The 23,042-nt window shown below is 46.7% G+C and overlaps 1 protein-coding gene across 1 annotated transcript in view; it reads left to right on the top strand.

The window, feature by feature from the left end:
* Positions 1-23,042, top strand: part of flna (filamin A, alpha (actin binding protein 280)) — a 264,701-nt gene that overhangs the window by 149,748 nt on the left and 91,911 nt on the right. Inside the window, 9 exon segments of the mRNA XM_065021021.1 lie at positions 562-735; positions 4,201-4,363; positions 7,882-8,042; positions 9,515-9,682; positions 10,004-10,127; positions 10,634-10,790; positions 13,076-13,265; positions 22,052-22,131; positions 22,377-22,544. Coding sequence (XP_064877093.1) covers positions 562-735; positions 4,201-4,363; positions 7,882-8,042; positions 9,515-9,682; positions 10,004-10,127; positions 10,634-10,790; positions 13,076-13,265; positions 22,052-22,131; positions 22,377-22,544 — 1,385 coding nt within the window.

Here is a 23,042-nt window from a genome sequence, read left to right on the forward strand (position 1 = left end):
TTGATGAGTAAAGCATAGCTTCTTACTCTAGTGGTGTTGATGAGTAAAGCATAGCTTCTTACTCTAGTGGTGGTGTTGATGAGTAAAGCATAGCTTCTTACTCTAGTGGTGGTGTTGATGAGTAAAGCATAGCTTTTTACTCTGGTGGTGTTGTTGATGAGAATGTGTTTTCATTGATTTAAATTCAACATGTTGTTATTCCTGATGGTTTTTTATATACCAATACTTTGGATTTTCTTAAATACCAAAGGACCAAAACAGAACGGACTGTGACCCCAAAATCGTAATTCGTACTGAACTGTGGGTTTGGTGAACCGTTACACCCCAATTAAATGGCATATATTTGTATTTCTTAGTGTTTTCTGGGCCCTAGGTGTGTTCTGGGCCCTAGGTGTGTTCTGGGCCATAGGTGTGTTCTGGGCCCTAGGTGTGTTCTGGGCCATAGGTGTGTTCTGGGCCATAGGTGTGTTCTGGGCCCTAAGTGTGTTCTGGGCCCTAGGTGTGTTCTAAGTATGTGTTCTGTATTCTAGGCATGTTCTAAGGGTGTGCTGTGTGTTCTAGGTGTGTTCCGCGAGGCAACCACAGACTTCACGGTAGACGCGCGGCCCCTGACCCAGATGGGAGGGAATCACATCAAGACAGTCATCCAGAACCCATCTGGAGCCGTTACTGAAGCTGTCATCACCGACCACTGTGACGGAACGTACAGCGTAGAGTACACTCCCTACCAAGAGGGTGAGTTAATCAACTACCTAGTACACTCCCTACCAAGAGGGTGAGTTAGTCAACTACCTAGTACACTCCCTACCAAGAGGGTGAGTTAATCAACTACCTAGTACACTCCCTACCAAGAGGGTGAGTTAGTCAACTACCTAGTACACTCCCTACCAAGAGGATGAGTTAGTCAACTACCTAGTACACTCCCTACCAAGAGGGTGAGTTAGTCAACTACCTAGTACACTCCCTACCAAGAGGGTGAGTTAGTCAACTACCTAGTCCACTACCTAGTACACTACTTGTCCACTACCTAGTACACTACCTAGTACACAATCTAGTCCACTACCTATTCCACTACCTAGTCCACTACCTAGTACACTACCTAGTACACAACCTAGTCCACTACCTAGTCTACTACCTAGTCCACAACCTAGTTCACTACCTAGTCGACTACCTAGTACACTCCCTACTAGGTCTAGGTCCCAGAAGGTGAGTTAGTACACTACCTAGTCCACTACCTAGTCCACACCTAGTACACTACATGTCCACTACCTAGTACACAACCTAGTCCACTACCTAGTACACAATCTAGTCCACTACCTATTCCACTACCTAGTCCACTACCTAGTACACTACCTAGTACACAACCTAGTCCACTACCTAGTCTACTACCTAGTCCACAACCTAGTTCACTACCTAGTCGACTACCTAGTACACTCCCTATTAGGTCTAGGTCCCAGAAGGTGAGTTAGTACACTACCTAGTCCACTACCTAGTCCACTATCTAGTAGAGAAGAATGGGAGAAACTCCCCAAATGAAGGTGTGCCAAGCATCGAGCGTCATACCCAAGAAGATTCCAGGATGTAAATGCTGTTCAACAGAGTACTGAGTAAAGGGTCTGAAAACTTATGGAAATGTGATATAAATAAAACAATACATTTGCTAAATTTGTTATTATGGAGTATTTAAAAAAAAAAATATTTATACCTTTATTTGAGGTATAACCAGGCAAGTCAGTTAACAACACATTCTTATTTTCAATGACGGCCTAGGAACAGTGGGTTAACTGCCTGTTCAGGGGCAGAACGACAGATTTGTACCTTGTCAGCTCGGGGGTTTGAACTTGCAACCTTCCGGTTACTAGTCCAACGCTCTAACCACTAGGCTACGCTGCCGATGTCATTATGGGGTATTGTGATGTCATTATGGGGTATTGTGATGTCGTTATGGAGTATTGTGATGTCATTATGGGCTATTGTGATGTCATTATGGGGTATTGTGATGTCATTATGGGGCATTGTGATGCCATCATGGGGTATTGTGATGTCATTATGGGGTATTGTGATGTCATTATGGGGTATTGTGATGTCATTATGGGGTATTGTGATGTCATTATGGGGTATTGTGATGTCATCATGGAGTATTGTGATGTCATTATGGGGTATTGTGATGTCATTATGGGGTATTGTGATGCCATCATGGGGTATTGTGATGTCATTATGGGGTATTGTGATGTCATTATGGGGTATTGTGATGTCATTATGGGGTACTGTGATGCCATCATGGGGTATTGAGATGTCATTATGGGGTATTGTGATGTCATTATGGGGTATTGGGATGTCATTATGGGGTATTGTGATGTCATTATGGGGTACTGTGATGCCATCATGGGGTATTGTGATGTCGCTCCTACCAGGTGGCGTGGCGAGAATCCGTCTCCACACCACGTGCTCTCACCACTGGTGTCCCCCAGGGCTCTGTTCTAGGCCCTCTCCTATTCTCGCTATACACCAAGTCACTTGGCTCTGTCATAACCTCACATGGTCTCTCCTATCATTGCTATGCAGACGACACACAATTAATCTTCTCCTTTCCCCCTTCTGATGACCAGGTGGCGAATCGCATCTCTGCATGTCTGGCAGACATATCCGTGTGGATGACGGATCACCACCTCAAGCTGAACCTCGGCAAGACGGAGCTGCTCTTCCTCCCGGGGAAGGACTGCCCGTTCCATGATCTCGCCATCACGGTTGACAACTCCATTGTGTCCTCCTCCCAGAGCGCTAAGAACCTTGGCGTGATCCTGGACAACACCCTGTCGTTCTCAACTAACATCAAGGCGGTGGCCCGTTCCTGTAGGTTCATGCTCTACAACATCCGCAGAGTACGACCTTGCCTCACACAGGAAGCGGCGCAGGTCCTAATCCAGGCACTTGTCATCTCCCGTCTGGATTACTGCAACTCGCTGTTGGCTGGGCTCCCTGCCTGTGCCATTAAACCCCTACAACTCATCCAGAACGCCGCAGCCCGTCTGGTGTTCAACCTTCCCAAGTTCTCTCACGTCACCCCGCTCCTCCGCTCCCTCCACTGGCTTCCAGTTGAAGCTCGCATCCGCTACAAGACCATGGTGCTTGCCTACGGAGCTGTGAGGGGAACGGCACCTCAGTACCTCCAGGCTCTGATCAGGCCCTACACCCAAACAAGGGCACTGCGTTCATCCACCTCTGGCCTGCTCGCCTCCCTACCACTGAGGAAGTACAGTTCCCGCTCAGCCCAGTCAAAACTGTTCGCTGCTCTGGCCCCCCAATGGTGGAACAAACTCCCTCACGACGCCAGGACAGCGGAGTCAATCACCACCTTCCGGAGACACCTGAAACCCCACCTCTTTAAGGAATACCTAGGATAGGATAAAGTAATCCCTCTCACCCCCCCTCCCCCTGAAAAGATTTAGATGCACTACTGTTCCACTGGAGGTCATAAGGTGAATGCACCAATTTGTAAGTCGCTCTGGATAAGAGCGTCTGCTAAATGACTTAAATGTAAATGTAAATGTCATTATGGAGTATTGTGATGTCATTATGGGTTATTGTGATGTCGTTATGGAGTATTGTGATGTCATTATGGGGTATTGTGATGTCATTATGGGGTACTGTGATGCCGTCATGGGGTACTGTGATGTCATTATGGGGTCTTGTGATGTCATTATGGGGTACTGTGAGGCCATCATGGGGTATTGTGATGTCATTATGGGGTACTGTGATGTCATTATGGGCTACTGTGATGCCATCATGGGGTATTGTGATGTCATTATGGGGTCTTGTGATGCCATCATGGGGTATTGTGATGTCATTATGGGGTCTTGTGATGTCATTATGGGGTACTGTGATGTCATTATGGGGTATTGTGATGTCATTATGGGGTATTGTGATGTCATTATGGGGTACTGTGATGTCATTATGGGGTCTTGTGATGTCATTATGGGGTACTGTGATGTCATTATGGGGTCTTGTGATGTCATCATGGGGTATTGTGTGTACGTTGATAAGGGAAACAATTTAATCAATTTTAGAATAAGAATGAAACTTAACAAAATGTGGAAAAAGTCAATCGGTCTCAATAATTTCCTGATACTTTTGTACATACGATATGTTCTGTCCAGGTCCCCCAAGTGGTGATCTATATAATAACTCTGTTCTGTCCAGGTCCCCACTGTGTAGAGGTGGCGTACGATGAGACACCAGTACCCAACAGTCCGTTCCATGTTGGCGTGACGGAGGGGTGTGACCCGGGGCGTGTGCGTGTGCATGGACCCGGCCTGGACAGAGGCGTCACCAACCAAGCCAATACATTCACAGTGGAGACCCGGTACATTTATGAGTCATAAATGAGTCATTTAGCAGACGCTGTTATCCAGAGGGACTAACACCCAGACACACAGCTTCAGGAGACCATCTAGCCTGTGTTACAGAACGATGACCTCCCCTACCCCCCTCCTCTCTCTCTCTAACACCCAGACACACAGCTTCAGGAGACCATCTAGCCTGTGTTACAGAACGATGACCTCCCCCACCCCCCTCCTCTCTCTCTCTCTCTCTCTCTCTCTCTCTCTCTCTAACACCCAGACACACAGCTTCAGGAGACCATCTAGCCTGTGTTACAGAACGATGACCTCCCCCACCCCCTCCTCTCTCTCTCTAACACCCAGACACACGGCTTCAGGAGACCATCTAGCCTGTGTTACAGAACGATGACCTCCCCCACCCCCCTCCTCTCTCTCTCTCCCTCTCTCTAACACCCAGACACACAGCTTCAGGAGACCATCTAGTCTGTGTTACAGAACGATGACCTCCCCCACCCCTCTCCTCTCTCTCTCTCTCTCTCTCTCTCTAACACCCAGACACACAGCTTCAGGAGACCATCTAGCCTGTGTTACAGAACGATGACCTCCCCCACCCCCCTCCTCTCTCTCTCTCAAATCAATTCAATTCAAGGGGCTTTATTAGCATTGCCAAAGCAAATTAAGTAGATAATAAACAAAAGTGAAATAAACAATAAAATGTACAGTAAACATTACACTCACAAAAGTTCCGAATTAATATAATCATTTCAAATGTCATATTATGTCGATATACAGTGTTGTAACGACGTGCAAATGGTTAAAGTACAAAAGGGAAACTAAATAAACATACATATGGGTTGTATTTACAATGGTGTTTGTTCTTCACTGGTTGCCCTTTTCTTGTGGCACCAGGTCACAAATCTTGCTGCTGTGATGCACACTGTGGTATTTCACCCAGTAGATACAGTGTCTTGCGAAAGTATTCGGCCCACTTGAACTTTGCGACCTTTTGCCACATTTCAGGCTTCAAACATAAAGATATAAAACTGTATTTTTTTGTGAAGAATCAACAACAAGTGGGACACAATCATGAAGTGGAACGACATTTATTGGATATTTCAAACTTTTTTAACATATAAAAAACTGAAAAATTGGGCGTGCAAAATTATTCAGCCCCCTTAAGTTAATACTTTGTAGCGCCACCTTTTGCTGCGATTACAGCTGTAAGTCGCTTGGGGTATGTCTCTATCAGTTTTGCACATCGAGAGACTGACATTTTTTCCCATTCCTCCTTGCAAAACAGCTCGAGCTCAGTGAGGTTGGATGGAGAGCATTTGTGAACAGCAGTTTTCAGTTCTTTCCACAGATTCTCGATTGGATTCAGGTCTGGACTTTGACTTGGCCATTCTGGATACGTTTATTTTTTATCCATTCCATTGTAGATTTTGCTTTATGTTTTGGATCATTGTCTTGTTGGAAGACAAATCTCCGTCCCAGTCTCAGGTCTTTTGCAGACTCCATCAGGTTTTCTTCCAGAATGGTCCTGTATTTGGCTCCATCCATCTTCCCATCAATTTTAACCATCTTCCCTGTCCCTGCTGAAGAAAAGCAGGCCCAAACCATGATGCTGCCACCACCATGTTTGACAGTGGGGATGGTGTGTTCAGGGTGATGAGCTGTGTTGCTTTTACGCCAAACATAACGTTTTGCATTGTTGCCAAAAAGTTCAATGGTTTCATCTGACCAGAGCACCTTCTTCCACATGTTTGGTGTGTCTCCCAGGTGGCTTGTGGCAAACTTTAAACAACACTTTTTATGGATATCTTTAAGAAATGGCTTTCTTCTTGCCACTCTTCCATAAAGGCCAGATTTGTGCAATATACGACTGATTGTTGTCCTATGGACAGAGTCTCCCACCTCAGCTGTAGATCTCTGCAGTTCATCCAGAGTGATCATGGGCCTCTTGGCTGCATCTCTGATCAGTCTTCTCCTTGTATGAGCTGAAAGTTTAGAGGGACGGCCAGTCTTGGTAGATTTGCAGTGTTCTGATACTCCTTCCATTTCAATATTATCGCTTGCACAGTGCTCCTTGGGATGTTTAAAGCTTGGGAAATATTTTTGTATCCAAATCCGGCTTTAAACTTCTTCACAACAGTATCTCGGACCTGCCTGGTGTGTTCCTTGTTCTTCATGATGCTCTCTGCGCTTTTAACGGACCTCTGAGACTATCACAGTGCAGGTGCATTTATACGGAGACTTGATTACACACAGGTGGATTGTATTTATCATTATTAGTCATTTAGGTCAACATTGGATCATTCAGAGATCCTCACTGAACTTCTGGAGAGAGTTTGCTGCACTGGGGGCTGAATAATTTTGCACTCCCAATTTTTCAGTTTTTGATTTGTTAATTGAAAAAAGTTTGAAATATCCAATAAATGTCGTTCCACTTCATGATTGTGTCCCTTCTTGTTGTTGATTCTTCACAAAAAAATACAGTTTTATATCTTTATGTTTGAAGACTGAAATGTGGCAAAAGGTCGCAAAGTTCAAGGAGGCCGAATACTTTCGCAAGGCACTGTATGAGAGTTAATCAAAAATTGATTTGTTTTCTAATTCTTTGTGGATCTGTGTAATCTGAGGGAAATATGTGATCATACATTTGGCCGGAGGTTAGGAAGTGCAGCTCAGTTTCCAGCTCATTTTGTGGGCAATGAGCACATAGCCTGTCTTCTCTTGAGAGCCATGTCTGCCTACGGCGGCCTCTCTCAATAGCAAGGCTATGCTCACTGAGTCTGGGGCTTTGTGGGGTGTGTTTGTGTTTGTGAACATAGTCCCAGGACCAACTTGCTGAGAGGACTCTTCTCCAGGTTTATCTCTCTTTAGGTGATGGCTTTGTTATGGAAGGTTTGGGAATCGCTGGTTGTAGAATTTTATTTGTCTTTTATTGATTTTGATAATTAGTGGGGCAATGGGGTCTTTAAGTGATTAAAGTTTTTTAGCCAGATCCTAATTGGTATGTCGGTTTGTATGTTCCTTTTGATGGCATGGAAGGCCCTTCTTGCCTTGTCTCTCAGATCGTTCACAGCTTTGTGGAAGTTACCTGTGGCGCTGATGTTTAGGCCGAGGTATGTATCGTTTTGTTTCTGTGCTCTAGGTCAATGGTGTCTAGATGGAATTCCGATTTGTGGTCCAACTGGACCTTTTTTGGAACACCATTATTTTGGTCTTATTGAGATTTACTGTCAGGGCCCACGTCTGACAGCAGATCTAGGTGCTGCTGTAGGCCCTCCTTGGTCATCAGCAAACTGTAGACGTTTGACTTCTAGTAAGGGAAGCCCAGTGCTGCAGACTGTTCTAGTGCCATCGCCAGTTCGTTGATATATATGTTGACGAGGGTGGTACTTAAGCTGCATCCCTGTCTCACCCCGCGGCCCTGTGGAAAGAAAATTTGCCAAACAACACTCGTTGTTTGTGTACATGGATTTTAGAATCTCTCTCTCTCTTTCCCTCCCTATCTCGCTCTGTCTCTCTCTCACCGTAGTGGTGCGGGTACAGGTGGTCTGGGTCTGGGAGTAGACGGCCCGTCGGAGGCTAAGATGTCCTGCACCGACAACAAAGATGGTAGCTGCAGTGTAGAGTACATTCCCTACGAGGCTGGAACGTATAACCTCAACATCACCTACGGAGGACAGCCCATCGCTGGTACGAATACACACACACTCACAGATACACGCACTGGTACATGTGTATTGTGCCTCTAAATTGTGGAGGTAACTAGTGAAGTTTCCAATCTGTAAAGATAGCTAGTGAAATACCCAATCTGTAAAGATAGCTAGTGAAGTTTCCAATCTGTAAAGATAGCTAGTGAAATACCCAATCTGTAAAGATAGCTAGTGAAGTTTCCAATCTGTAAAGATAGCTAGTGAAGTACCCAATCTGTAAAGATATCTAGTGAAGTACCCAATCTGTAAAGAAAGCTAGTGAAGTACCCAATCTGTAAAGATAGCTAGTGAAGTTTCCAGTCTGTAAAGATAGCTAGTGAAGTTTCCAGTCTGTAAAGATAGCTAGTGAAATACCCAATCTGTAAAGATAGCTAGTGAAGTTTCCAATCTGTAAAGATAGCTAGTGAAGTTTCCAGTCTGTAAAGATAGCTAGTGAAGTTTCCAGTCTGTAAAGATAGCTAGTGAAGTGTCCAGTCTGTAAAGATAGCTAGTGAAGTACCCAACATGGGATAATAAAGAACTGGTACAGTATACACAAAGCCACAATTTAATACCCCCCCCCCAATCTATTTCCTCACCAGTTTATAACAAAGTAATCTCCTGATCTTTCTCTTCACTCCCCATCTTTCTCTCTCGCTCTCTCTCTTTCTCTTTCTCCATTCACCTCTTTCTCTTTCTGTCTCCCTTCATCTCTCACTCTTCATTTTCCAATAATCTTTCTCTATTTCTCTCTCCCTCTCTCTCTCTCTCTCCTTTCATCTCTCTTTCTCTCTCACTCTCTTTCTTCCATCATCTCTTTCTCTCCCTCTCTCTACCTCCATCTCTCTCTCTCTCTCTCTCTCTCTCTCTCTCTCTCTCTCTCCCTTCATCTCTCTCTCCCTCTCTCTCCCTTAATCTCTCTCTCTCTCTCTCCCTCTCTCTCTCTCTCTCTCTCTCTCTCTCTCCCCCCTCTCTCTCCTTTCATCTCTCTCTCTCTCTCTCTCTCTCTCTCTCTCCCCCTCTCTCTACTTTCATCTCTCTCTCTCCCCCTCTCTCTCCCCCTCTCTCTCCTTCATCTCTCTCTCTCTCTCTCTCTCTCTCTCTCTCTCTCTCTCTCTCTCCCCCTCTCTCCCCTTCATCTCTCTCTCTCCCCTCTCTCTCCCCCTCTTTCTCCTTTCATCTCTCTCCCCCTCTTTCTCCTTTCATCTCTCCCTCTCCCTCTCTCTCGCTCTCTCTCTCTCTCTCTCTCCCTCTCCCTCTCTCTCTCTCTCTCTCTCTCTCTCTCTCTCTCTCTCTCTCTCTCGCTCTCTCTCCTCTCTCTCCTTTCATCTCTCTCTCCCCCTCTCTCTCCCCTCTCTCTCCTTTCATCTCTCTCTCCCCCTCTCTCTCCCCTCTCTCTCCTTTCATCTCTCTCTCCCCCTCTCTCTCCCTCTCTCTCTCTCTCTCTCTCTCTCTCTCTCTCTCCGTCTTTAGGCAGTCCCTTCCAGGTGCCCGTCAGCAACACGGTGGACAGGTCTAAGGTTAAGTGCATGGGGGAGGGGCTTGGAACCAACGTGCGTGCCAACATTCCACAGGCTTTCTCCGTGGACACCTCTAAAGCAGGAGTCGCCCCTCTACAAGTCAGAGTACAAGGACCCAAAGGTGTGTCTATAAGAGCCATCTATTTGATTTACCTTTGGTTCATGTGTAGAACTCTGGTGGGTCTCTCTCTTGTGTCTCTGAGTGAGTACATTTAGTATGTGTGTGTGTGTTTTGATGTTTTTGGTGCGTGTGTGTGTGTGTGTGTGGTGTGTGTGTGTGTGTGTGTGTGTGTGTGTGTGTGTGTGTGGTGTGTGTGGTGTGTGTGGTGTGTGTGGTGTGTGTGGTGTGTGTGGTGTGTGTGTGGTGTGTGTGTGGTGTGTGTGGTGTGTGTGTGGTGTGTGGTGTGTGGTGTGTGGTGTGTGGTGTGTGTGTGGTGTGTAGGTGTAGTGGAGACAGCAGAGTTAGTGGACAATGGAGACCAGACTCACACAGTGAACTACATCCCGACCAGAGAGGGACCTTACTCTATCAATGTACTGTATGCTGACCAAGAGATCCCACGCAGGTAACACTCACACACATAGGTAACACACACACATATAGGTAACTCACACACATAGGTAACACACACACACATAGGTAACACACACACATAGGTAACACACACACATAGGTAACGCACACACACATAGGTAACACACACACACACACACATAGGTAACACACAAACACACACATAGGTAACACACACACACACACATAGGTAACACGCGCACACACATAGGTAACACACACACACACACATAGGTAACACACACACACACACACACACATAAGTAACACACACACACATAAGTAACACACACACACAAACACACACATAGGTAACACACACACACGTAGGTAACAAACACACACACACACACATATAGGTAACGCACACACACACACATAGGTAACACAGACATACACACACATAGGTAACACAGACATAGGCAACACACACACACGCATAGGTAACACACACACAAACACAGTTTTGACACTGCACCCCCCCCCCCCCCCCCCCAGTCCCTACACGGTGCAGGTGTTGCCTACCCATGATGCCAGTAAGGTGCGCGCCAGCGGCCCCGGTCTCCATACCACCGGAGTGCTCGCCTCTCTGCCTGTCGAGTTCACCATCGACGTCAAGGATGCAGGAATGGGGCTGCTCGCCGTGCAGATCACTGTGAGTCCTGTCAACAAAGAGGCCAACAAATACATTTCCTCCCACTATTTCTACATCCTACCAATACATCTACTCCCACTATGTCTACATCCTAACCTACCAATACATCTACTCCCACTATGTCTACATCCTAACCTACCAATACATCTACTCCCACTATGTCTAAGAGTCCTAACATACCAATACATCTACTCCCACTATGTCTAAGAGTCCTAACCTACCAATACAGCTACTCCCACTATGTCTAAGAGTCCTAACCTACCAATACATCTACTCCCACTATGTCTACATCCTAACCTACCAATACATCTACTCCCACTATGTCTAAGAGTCCTAACCTACCAATACATCTACTCCCACTATGTCTACATCCTAACCTACCAATACATCTACTCCCACTATGTCTAAGAGTCCTAACCTACCAATACATCTACTCCCACTATGTCTAAGAGTCCTAACCTACCAATACATCTACTCCCACTATGTCTAAGAGTCCTAACCTACCAATACATCTACTCCCACTATGTCTACATCCTAACCTACCAATACATCTACTCCCACTATGTCTACATCCTAACCTACCAATACATCTACTCCCACTATGTCTAAGAGTCCTAACATACCAATACATCTACTCCCACTATGTCTAAGAGTCCTAACCTACCAATACATCTACTCCCACTATGTCTAAGAGTCCTAACCTACCAATACATCTACTCCCACTATGTCTACATCCTAACCTACCAATACATCTACTCCCACTATGTCTACATCCTAACCTACCAATACATCTACTCCCACTATGTCTAAGAGTCCTAACCTACCAATACATCTACTCCCACTATGTCTACATCCTAACCTACCAATACATCTACTCCCACTATGTCTAAGAGTCCTAACCTACCAATACATCTACTCCCACTATGTCTAAGAGTCCTAACCTACCAATACATCTACTCCCACTATGTCTACATCCTAACCTACCAATACATCTACTCCCACTATGTCTACATCCTAACCTACCAATACATCTAATCCTAACCTACCAATACATCTACTCCCACTATGTCTACATCCTAACCTAACAATACATCTACTCCTAACCTACCAATACATCTACTCCCACTATGTCTACATCCTAACCTACCAATACATCTAATCCTACTATGTCTAAGAGTCCTAACCTACCAATACATCTACTCCCACTATGTCTACATCCTAACCTACCAATACATCTACTCCCACTATGTCTAAGAGTCCTAACCTACCAATACATCTACCCCCACTATGTCTAAGAGTCCTAACCTACCAATACATCTACTCCCACTATGTCTAAGAGTCCTAACCTACCAATACATCTACTCCCACGATGTCTACATCCTAACCTACCAATACATCTACTCCCACTATGTCTAAGAGTCCTAACCTACCAATACATCTACTCCCACTATGTCTACATCCTAACCTACCAATACATCTACTCCCACTATGTCTAAGAGTCCTAACCTACCAATACATCTACTCCCACTATGTCTAAGAGTCCTAACCTACCAATACATCTACTCCCACTATGTCTACATCCTAACCTACCAATACATCTACTCCCACTATGTCTACATCCTAACCTACCAATACATCTACTCCCACTATGTCTAAGAGTCCTAACCTACCAATACATCTACTCCCACTATGTCTACATCCTAACCTACCAATACATCTACTCCCACTATGTCTAAGAGTCCTAACCTACCAATACATCTACTCCCACTATGTCTACATCCTAACCTACCGATACATCTACTCCCACTATGTCTACATCCTAACCTACCAATACATCTACTCCCACTATGTCTAAGAGTCCTAACCTACCAATACATCTACTCCCACTATGTCTACATCCTAACCTACCAATACATCTACTCCCACTATGTCTAAGAGTCCTAACCTACCAATACATCTACTCCCACTATGTCTACATCCTAACCTACCAATACAGCTACTCCCACTATGTCTAAGAGTCCTAACCTACCAATACATCTACTCCCACTATGTCTACATCCTAACCTACCAATACATCTAATCCCACTATGTCTAAGAGTCCTAACCTACCAATACATCTAATCCCACTGTATTTAAGGGTCTTAGCCAGGTGTAGGAGATGGTATGCTTACCAAGGTTACGGGCGGGCTAGCCTATAGTGTGTCTGTTTCATCTTCATGGTGACCTCATCTGTCGGACTGTTTCGATGTAATCTGACTGTCTGTTTCCATGGTGACTGTCTCCAGGACCCAGAGGGGAAGCCTAAGAAGGCCAGTGTCTGTGACAACCAGGACGGGACCTATCTGGTATCATATGTACCTGACATGGTGGGTCGGTACACCGTGCTGATAAAGTATGGAGGGGACGAGATCCCTTACTCCCCCTACCACGTCAGGGCTCTACCTACTGGAGACGCCAGCAAGTGTACCTTCACAGGTAGGACACACCGATTGTACGTAACTGTATTGATTGATTATTTGTGCATTAGTGTGCCCTCCACCCTACATACACATACCTTCCTCCCTTCCTACTCCCTTCCTCCTCCCCTCCTCACCCCCTCCTCCCTTCTTCCTCCCTCATTTTCTCCCCTACTCCTCCCTTCCTCCTCTCCCCTCCCTTCCTCATCCACTGCTCCTCCACTCCTTTACTCCTCCTTCACATTTGCTTCCTCCTCCCCTCCTCCTGTCTTCCTCCCCTGCTCCTCCCCTCCTCCTCCCCTCCTCCCCTCCTCCTCCCCTCCTTCACTCCTCCTCCCTCCCTCCCCTCCTCCACTCCTCCTCCCCTCCTCACCCCCTCCTCCCTTCCTCTTCCCTTCCTCCTCCTCCCTCCCCCTCCTCCCTTCCTCTTCCATTCCTCCTCCTCCCCTCCTCACCCCCTCCTCCCTTCCTCCTCCCCTCCTCCTGTCTTCCTCCCCTGCTCCTCCCTTCCTCCTGTCTTCCTCCCCTTCTCCTCCCTCCTCCTGTCTTCCTCCCCTCCTCCTCCCTCCCCTCCTTCACTCCTCCTCCCTCCCTCCCCTCCTCCCTCCTCCACTCCTCCTCCCCTCCTCACCCCCTCCTCCCTTCCTCTTCCCTTCCTCCTCCTCCCCTCCTCACACCCCTCCTCCCTTCCTTCTCCCTTCCTCCTCCCCTCCTCCTGTCTTCCTCCCTCCTCCCCCTCCTTCCTCCTCCCTCCTCCCTCCCTCCCCTCCTCCACTCCTCCACTCCTCCGCCCCTCCTCACCCCCTCCTCCCTTCCTCCTCCTGTCTTCCTCCCCTCCTCCTCCCCTCCTCCCCTCCCCTCCTTCTCCCTCCTTCACTCCTCCTCCCTCCCCTCCTCCACTCCTCCACTCCTCCTCCCCTCCTCACCCCTCCTCCCTTCCTCTTCCCTTCCTCCTCCCTCCCCTCCACTCCTCCTCCCCTCCTTCTTCCTCCTCCCTCCCCTCCACTCCTCCTCCTCCCCTCCTTCCTCCTCCCCTCCTTCCTCCTCCCTCCCCTCCACTCCTCCTCCCCTCCTTCCTCCTCCCCTCCTCACCCCCTCCTCCCTTCCTCTTCCCTTCCTCCTCCCTCCCCTCCACTCCTCCTCCCCTCCTTCTTCCTCCCCTCCTCTTCCCCTCCTCCCTTCTTCCTCCCCTGCTCCTCCCCTCCTCCTCCCCTCCTCCCTTCTTCCTCCCCTGCTCCTCTCCTCCTCCTCCCCTCCTCCCTTCCTCCTCCCTCCCCTCCACTCCTCCCCCCCTCCTTCCTCCTCCCCTCCTTCCTCCTCCACTCCTCCTTCACATTTGCTTCATCCCTCGATTTGGAGCACCAGTTGTTGCCTCATTGTTTTTGTCACTGTTTCGCTCCCCTGCTTCCACCCTTCTCTTTCTCAGTGTCAATCGTAGGCCACGGCCTGCGTAAGGACACTTAGATGGTATATCCACGAGTCTGGTCTGGTCTGGTTCCGTCTCTGGGTAAGAACACTTAGATGGTACATCCACTAGTCTGGTCTGGTTCCGTCTCTGGGTAAGAACACTTAGATGGTATATCCACTAGTCTGGTCTGGTTCCGTCTCTGGGTAAGAACACTTAGATGGTATATCCACTAGTCTGGTCTGGTTCCGTCTCTGGGTAAGAACACTTAGATGGTATATCCACTAGTCTGGTCTGGTTCCGTCTCTGGGTAAGAACACTTAGATGGTATATCCACTAGTCTGGTCTGGTTCCGTCTCTGGGTAAGAACACTTAGATGGTATATCCACTAGTCTGGTCTGGTTCCGTCTCTGGGTAAGAACACTTAGATGGTATATCCACTAGTCTGGTCTGGTTCCGTCTCTGGGTAAGAACACTTAGATGGTATATCCACTAGTCTGGTCTGGTTCCGTCTCTGGGTAAGAACACTTAGATGGTATATCCACTAGTCTGGTCTGGTTCCGTCTCTGGGTAAGAACACTTAGATGGTATATCCACTAGTCTGGTCTGGTTCCGTCTCTGGGTAAGAACACTTAGATGGTATATCCACTAGTCTGGTCTGGTTCCGTCTCTGGGTAAGAACACTTAGATGGTATATCCACTAGTCTGGTCTGGTTCCGTCTCTGGGTAAGAACACTTAGATGGTATATCCACTAGTCTGGTCTGGTCTGGTTCCGTCTCTGGGTAAGAACACTTAGATGGTATATCCACTAGTCTGGTCTGGTTCCGTCTCTGGGTAAGAACACTTAGATGGTATATCCACTAGTCTGGTCTGGTTCCGTCTCTGGGTAAGAACACTTAGATGGTACATCCACTAGTCTGGTCTGGTTCCGTCTCTGGGTAAGAACACTTAGATGGTACATCCACTAGTCTGGTCTGGTTCCGTCTCTGGGTAAGAACACTTAGATGGTATATCCACTAGTCTGGTCTGGTTCCGTCTCTGGGTAAGAACACTTAGATGGTATATCCACTAGTCTGGTCTGGTTCCGTCTCTGGGTAAGAACACTTAGATCATCAAATCAAATCTATTTATGTCTATTATATTATGACAAATCAAATCAAATGTATTTATAAAGCCCTTTGTACATCAGCTGATATCTCAAAGTGCTGTACAGAAACCCAGCCTAAAACCCCAAACAGCAAACAATGCAGGTGTAGAAGCACAGTGGCTAGGAAAAACTCCCTAGAAAGGCCAAAACCTAGGAAGAAACCTATAGAGCAACCAGGCTATGAGGGGTGGCCAGTCCTCTTCTGGCTGTGCCGGGTGGAGATTATAACGGAACATGGCCAAAATGTTCAAATGTTCATAGAGACCAGCAGGGTCAGATAATATTAATCACAGTGGTTGTAGAGGGTGCAACAGGTCAGCACCTCAGGAGTAAATGTCAGTTGGCTTTTCATAGCCGATAATTCAGAGTATCTCTACCACTCCTGCTGTCTCTAGAGAGTTGAGAACAGCAGGTCTGGGACAGGTAGCACGTCCGGTGAACAGGTCAGGGTTCCATAGCCGCAGGCAGAACAGTTGAAACTGGAACAGCAGCAAGGTCAGGTGGACTGGGGACAGCAAGGAGTCATCATGCCAGGTAGTCCTGACGCATGGTCCTAGGGCTCAGGTCCTCAGAGAGAAAGAGAGAATTAGAGAGAGCACACTTAAATTCACACAGGACACCGGATAAGACAGGAGAAATACTCCAGATATAACAGACTGATCCTAGCCCCCTGACACATAAACTACTGCAGCATAAATACTGGAGGCTGAGACAGGAGGGGTCAGGAGACACTATGGCCCCATCCGATGATACCACCGGACAGGGCCAAACAGGCAGGATATAACCCCAGGATGGTAGATCCACTAGTCTGGTCTGGTTCTGTCTCTGGTCCGTTTCTTTGTTACTTTAGGCTGTTTGACTCTGCATGCAGAGTTTTATAGTTCAACTAGCTCATTTTCCTGATCTCTCTCTCTCTCTTTTGCTCTCTCTCTCTCTCTCTCTCTCTCTCTTTTGCTCTCTCTCTCTCTTTCTCTCTCTCTCGGTGTCTCTCTCTCTATCGCTCTCTCTTTCTCTCTCTCTGTGTGTCTCTCTCTCTCTCTCTTTGTCTCTCTCTTTCTCTTTCTCTATCGCTCTCTCTCTCGCTATCTCTCTCTGTCTCTCTCTCTGTGTGTCTCTCTCTCTCTCTCTTTCTCTCTCTCTCTGTCTCTCTCTTTCTCTTTCTCTATCGCTCTCTGTCTCCCTCTCCCTCTCTGTGTCTCTCTCTCTCTCTCTCTCTCTCTCTCTCTCTTTGTCTCTCTCTTTCTCTTTCTCTATCGCTCTCTCTCTCGCTATCTCTCTCTGTCTCTCTCTCTGTGTCTCTCTCTCTCTCTCTCTTTCTCTCTCTCTCTGTCTCTCTCTTTCTCTTTCTCTATCGCTCTCTGTCTCCCTCTCCCTCTCTGTGTCTCTCTCTCTCTCTCTCTCTTTCTCTCTCTCTCTCTGTCTCTCTCTTTCTCTTTCTCTATCGCTCTCTCTCTCGCTCTCTCTCTCTCTGTGTCTCTCTCTCTCTCTCTGTGTCTTTCCAATGTGTCAAGTAAATATCTTGTTGTTTTCTCATGATTTGATTGGGTCTAATTGTGTTGCTGTCCTGGAGCTCTGTGGGGTCTGTTTGTGAACAGAGCCCCAGGGCCAGCTTTCTTAGGGGACTTCTCCAGGTTCATCTCTCCGTAGGTGATGGCATTAATATGGAAGGTTTGGGAATCACTCCTTTTTAGGTGGCTGTAGATAATTAGTGGGTACCAGCCTAATTCTGCTCTGCATGCATTATTTGGTGTTTTACTTTGTACATAGAGGATATTTTTGCCGAGTTCTGTATGCAGTGTCTCAATTTGGTGTTTTATCCCATTTTGAGAATTTTTGGTTGGCGAGCAGACCTCACAACCATCAATGGCAATGGGTTCTAAAACTGATTCAAGTATTTTAAGCCAGATCCTAATTGGTAGGTTGAGTTGTATGTTCCTTTTGATTGCATAGAAAGCCATTCTTGCCTTGTAGCTCAGCACAGCTTTTTTGGAAGTTACCTTTGGCGCTAATGTTTAGGCCGAGGTATGTATCGTGTTTTGTGGGCTCTAGGTCAATGGTGTCCAGATGGAATTTGTATTTGTGGTCCTGGTGACTGGATCTTTTTTGGAACACCATTTTGTCTTGCCGAGATTTTCTGTCAGGTCCCAGGTCTGGCAGAATCTGTGCAGAAGATCTAGGTGCTGGTGTAGGCCCTCCTTGATTGGGGACAGAAGCACCAGATCATTAGCAAACAGTAGACATTTGACTTCAGAGTCTCGTAGGGTGAGGCCGGGTGCTGCAGACCTTTCTAGTGCCCTCGCCAATTCGTTGATATATATATATATATATACAGGCCTCTCTCATCTTTTTAAGTGGGAGAACTTGCACAATTGGTGGCTGACTAAATACTTTTATGCCCCGCTGTATATGTTGAAGACAGTGGGGCTTAAGTTGCATCCCTGTCTCAACCCACGGCCCTGTGGGAAGAAATGTGTTTTTTTTTGCCAATTTAACTTCTTATGGGTATGTGGAACACTACCGTCCCACATCCAGTGAAATTGCAGAGCGCCAAATTCAAAAACAGAAATACTCATAATAAATATTCATAAAACATGTGTTATACATCGGTTTAAAGATGAATTTCTTGTTAATCCAACCGCAGTGTCAGATTTCAAAAAGGTTTTACGGCGAAAGCATACCATGATATTATCTGAGGACACAAAACATTACAAACATTACAAACAGTTACCAGCCAAGTATTGGAGTTACAAAAGTCAGAAATAGCGATAAAATTAATCACTTACCTTTGATGATCTTCATATGGTTGCACTCACAAGACTCCCAGTTTCAACATAAATATTTGTTTTGTTCGATAAAGTCCCTCTTTATATCCAAAAACCTCTGTTTTGTTGGCGCATTTTGTTCAGTAATCCAATGGATCAAAGGCAGTCACAACAGGCAGACGAAAAATCCAAATATTATGTTTATAATCAATCCTCAGGTTGATATTTTAATATTTACATTTTTACATTTACATTTAAGTCATTTAGCAGACGCTCTTATCCAGAGCGACTTACAAATTGGTGCATTCACCTTATGACCTCCAGTGGAACAGTAGTGCATCTAAATCTTTTCAGGGGGAGGGGGGGTGAGAGGGATTACTTTATCCTATCCTAGGTATTCCTTAAAGAGGTGGGGTTTCAGGTGTCTCCGGAAGGTGGTGATTGACTCCGCTGTCCTGGCGTCGTGAGGGAGTTTGTTCCACCATTGGGGGGCCAGAGCAGCGAACAGTTTTGACTGGGCTGAGCGGGAACTGTACTTCCTCAGTGGTAGGGAGGCGAGCAGGCCAGAGGTGGATGAACGCAGTGCCCTTGTTTGGGTGTAGGGCCTGATCAGAGCCTGGAGGTACTGAGGTGCCGTTCCCCTCACAGCTCCGTAGGCAAGCACCATGGTCTTGTAGCGGATGCGAGCTTCAACTGGAAGCCAGTGGAGGGAGCGGAGGAGCGGGGTGACGTGAGAGAACTTGGGAAGGTTGAACACCAGACGGGCTGCGGCGTTCTGGATGAGTTGTAGGGTTTAATGGCACAGGCAGGGAGCCCAGCCAACAGCGAGTTGCAGTAATCCAGACGGGAGATGACAAGTGCCTGGATTAGGACCTGCGCCGCTTCCTGTGTGAGGCAGGGTCGTACTCTGCGGATGTTGTAGAGCATGAACCTACAGGAACGGGCCACCGCCTTGATGTTAGTTGAGAACGACAGGGTGTTGTCCAGGATCACGCCAAGGTTCTTAGCGCTCTGGGAGGAGGACACAATGGAGTTGTCAACCGTGATGGCGAGATCATGGAACGGGCAGTCCTTCCCCGGGAGGAAGAGCAGCTCCGTCTTGCCGAGGTTCAGCTTGAGGTGGTGATCCGTCATCCACACGGATATGTCTGCCAGACATGCAGAGATGCGATTCGCCACCTGGTCATCAGAAGGGGGAAAGGAGAAGATTAATTGTGTGTCGTCTGCATAGCAATGATAGGAGAGACCATGTGAGGTTATGACAGAGCCAAGTGACTTGGTGTATAGCGAGAATAGGAGAGGGCCTAGAACAGAGCCCTGGGGGACACCAGTGGTGAGAGCACGTGGTGTGGAGACGGATTCTCGCCACGCCACCTGGTAGGAGCGACCTGTCAGGTAGGACGCAATCCAAGCGTGGGCCGCGCCGGAGATGCCCAACTCGGAGAGGGTGGAGAGGAGGATCTGATGGTTCACAGTATCGAAGGCAGCCGATAGGTCTAGAAGGATGAGAGCAGAGGAGAGAGAGTTAGCTTTAGCAGTGCGGAGCGCCTCCGTGATACAGAGAAGAGCAGTCTCAGTTGAATGACTAGTCTTATTTCAACCGAACAATTGCTTCGTCAATATAAAAGAAAAACAAGAAAAGCGTGCTCTCGGCCGTGCGCACCAAACAGGTCTGGCGACTTCCCAGGGAAGCTCAAAGTGGTCTTACTCCCTCATTTGTCAGAATACAAGCCTGAAACTATTTGAGTCCTAAGTCATGGGATGGGATACAGAATAGGCAGTCAATGGAAAACTACAAACATAAAAAAGAAATCCACTTCCTGGATGGATTTTTCTCAGGTTTTCGCCTGCCATATCAGTTCTGTTATACTCAGACATCATTTGAACTGTTTTGGAAACTTTAGAGTGTTTTCTATCCAAATTATATGCATTTCCTAGCTTCTGGGCCTGAGTAATATGCAGTTTACTTTGGGAACGTTTTTCATCTGGAGGTGAAAATAGTGCCCCCTTCCCTAGTGAGGTTAAATCACACACCTGTTGTTTGTGTACATACAATTTATAATGTCATATGTTTTACCCCCAACACCACTTTCCATCAGTTTGTATAGCAGACCCTCATGCCAAATTGAGTCAAAGGCTTTTTTGAAATCAACAAAGCATGAGAAGACTTTGCCTTTGTTTTGGTTTGTTTGGTTGTCAATTAGGGTGTGCAGGGTGAATACATGGTCTGTTGTACGGTAATTTGGTAAAAAGCCAATTTGACATTTGCTCAGTACATTGTTTTCATTGAGGAAATGTACGAGTCTGCTGTTAATGATAATGCAGAGGATTTTCCCAAGGTTGCTGTTGACGCATATTCCATGGTAATTATTGGGGTCAAATTTGTCTCCACTTTTGTAGATTGGGGTGATCAGTTCTTTGTTCCAAATATTGGGGAAGATGCCAGAGCTAAGGATGATGTTAAAGAGTTTAAGTATAGCTAATTGGAATTTGTTATCTGTATATTTTACAATTTCATTGAGGATACCATCAACACCACAGGCCTTTTTGAGTTGGAGGGTTTGTATTTTGTCCTGTAGTTCATTCAGTGTAACTGGAGCATCCAGTGGGTCGTCTTTAATAGTTGATTCTTAGATTTGTATTTGATCTTGTATATGTTTTTTTGCTGTCTGTTGTTTGTTATAGAACCAAAAAGATTGGAGAATTGATGTATCTATCTATCGAGCTCCGTTTTGGATAGATTACTCTCTGTGGTGTTTGTTTAGAGTTTTCCAATTTTCCCAGAAGTGGTTAGAGTCTATAGATTCTTCAATTACATTGAGCTGATTTCTGACATGCTGTTCCTTCTTTTTCCGTAGGGTATTTCTGTATTGTTTTAGTGATTGACGACAGTGAAGGTGAAGACTCAGGTTTTCTGGGTCTCTATGTTTCTTGTTGGATTGTTTCTCAATTTATTTATTAGGTTTTTGCATTTCTATCTCTCTTTCTTTCTTTCTTTCTTTCTTTCTTTCTTTCTTTCTTTCTTTCTTTCTTTCTTTCTTTCTTTCTTTCTTTCTACTAATATAGTCTAACAGTAGAAGATGGCATGGGGACGTTGTGTTCCTTACGGGTATAGTGCTTTAAGGAGAATAGGGCTCATGGGATCATGGAGATGATACATGGGGGGAGGGAGTCTCAGACTTTTTCTTTCTGTCTGACTCTATTTCCCTCTACCTCTTCATCTCTCCATCCCTCTACCTCTCCATCTCTCCATCCCCCTACCTCTCCATCCATCTCTCCATCCCTCCATCCCTCTACCTCTCCATCTCTCCCTCCCTCTACCTCTGCATCCCTCTCCATCTCTCCATCCCTCTACCTCTCCATCCCTCTACCTCTCCATCTTTCCATCCCTCCATCCCTCTACCTCTGCATCCCTCTCCATCTCTCCATCCCTCTACCTCTCCATCCATCTCTCCATCTCTCCATCTCTCCATCCCTCCACCTCTCTCAGGGGCTGGTGTGGGTACGACCATCCAGAGTGGCGAGCAGACCGTCATCACTGTGAATGCAAAGGCTGCTGGAAAAGGAAAGGTGAAAATTAACAGATTTAGGGTTAGGGTTAGGTGTGTAGTATGTCTGTTTGTGAAGGTCTTGACCTTGTATTGCACTGGTTCGTTGTAATTCCCCTCACCGTGTGGTTTGTATGTGACGCTGCGATGAATGAAAAATGTAACTGATAAAAACAGAGTGAATAAAGGATGGATAAGTAGATGTAGATGTGGTGGAGAATGAGGATGGAACCTTTGATATCTTCTACCTCCCCCCCTCCTCTCTAGGTGACGTGCAGTGTGTGTACCTCAGAAGGGGTGGAGTTAGATGTAGACGTGGTGGAGAATGAGGATGGAACCTTTGATATCTTCTACACTGCCCCGCAGCCTGGAGATTACTGTATCTGTGTTCGCTTTGGAGGGGAACTCATCCCCAACAGCCCCTTCCTGGTCACGGTAGGTAACTCATCCCCAACAGCCCCTTCCTGGTCACGGTAGGTAACTCATCCCCAACAGCCCCTTCCTGGTCACGGTACGTAACTCATCCCCAACAGCCCCTTCCTGGTCACGGTACGTAACTCATCCCCAACAGCCCCTTCCTGGTCACGGTAGGTAACTCATCCCCAACAGCTCCTTCCTGGTCACGGTACGTAACTCATCCCCAACAGCCCCTTCCTGGTCACAGTACTTAGAGCGAGACATACACACACACGGACATGGACACACAGAGACAAACACGTGCACACACACACACACACACACACACGCACGCACACACACTCACACTCACACTCACACTCACACGCACACACATACGGACATGGACACACACGCGCACACACACACACACGCGCGCACACACATACGGACAGACATAGTCACATACAGATACATGCAGATGTACATCTGACCTGGGTTCAAATACGGTATTTAGAATACTTGTTTGTGTATTTG

This window comes from Oncorhynchus nerka, linkage group LG7 (assembly GCF_034236695.1).
Source record: "Oncorhynchus nerka isolate Pitt River linkage group LG7, Oner_Uvic_2.0, whole genome shotgun sequence".
In the NCBI taxonomy this organism is placed as follows: Eukaryota; Metazoa; Chordata; class Actinopteri; order Salmoniformes; family Salmonidae; genus Oncorhynchus; species Oncorhynchus nerka.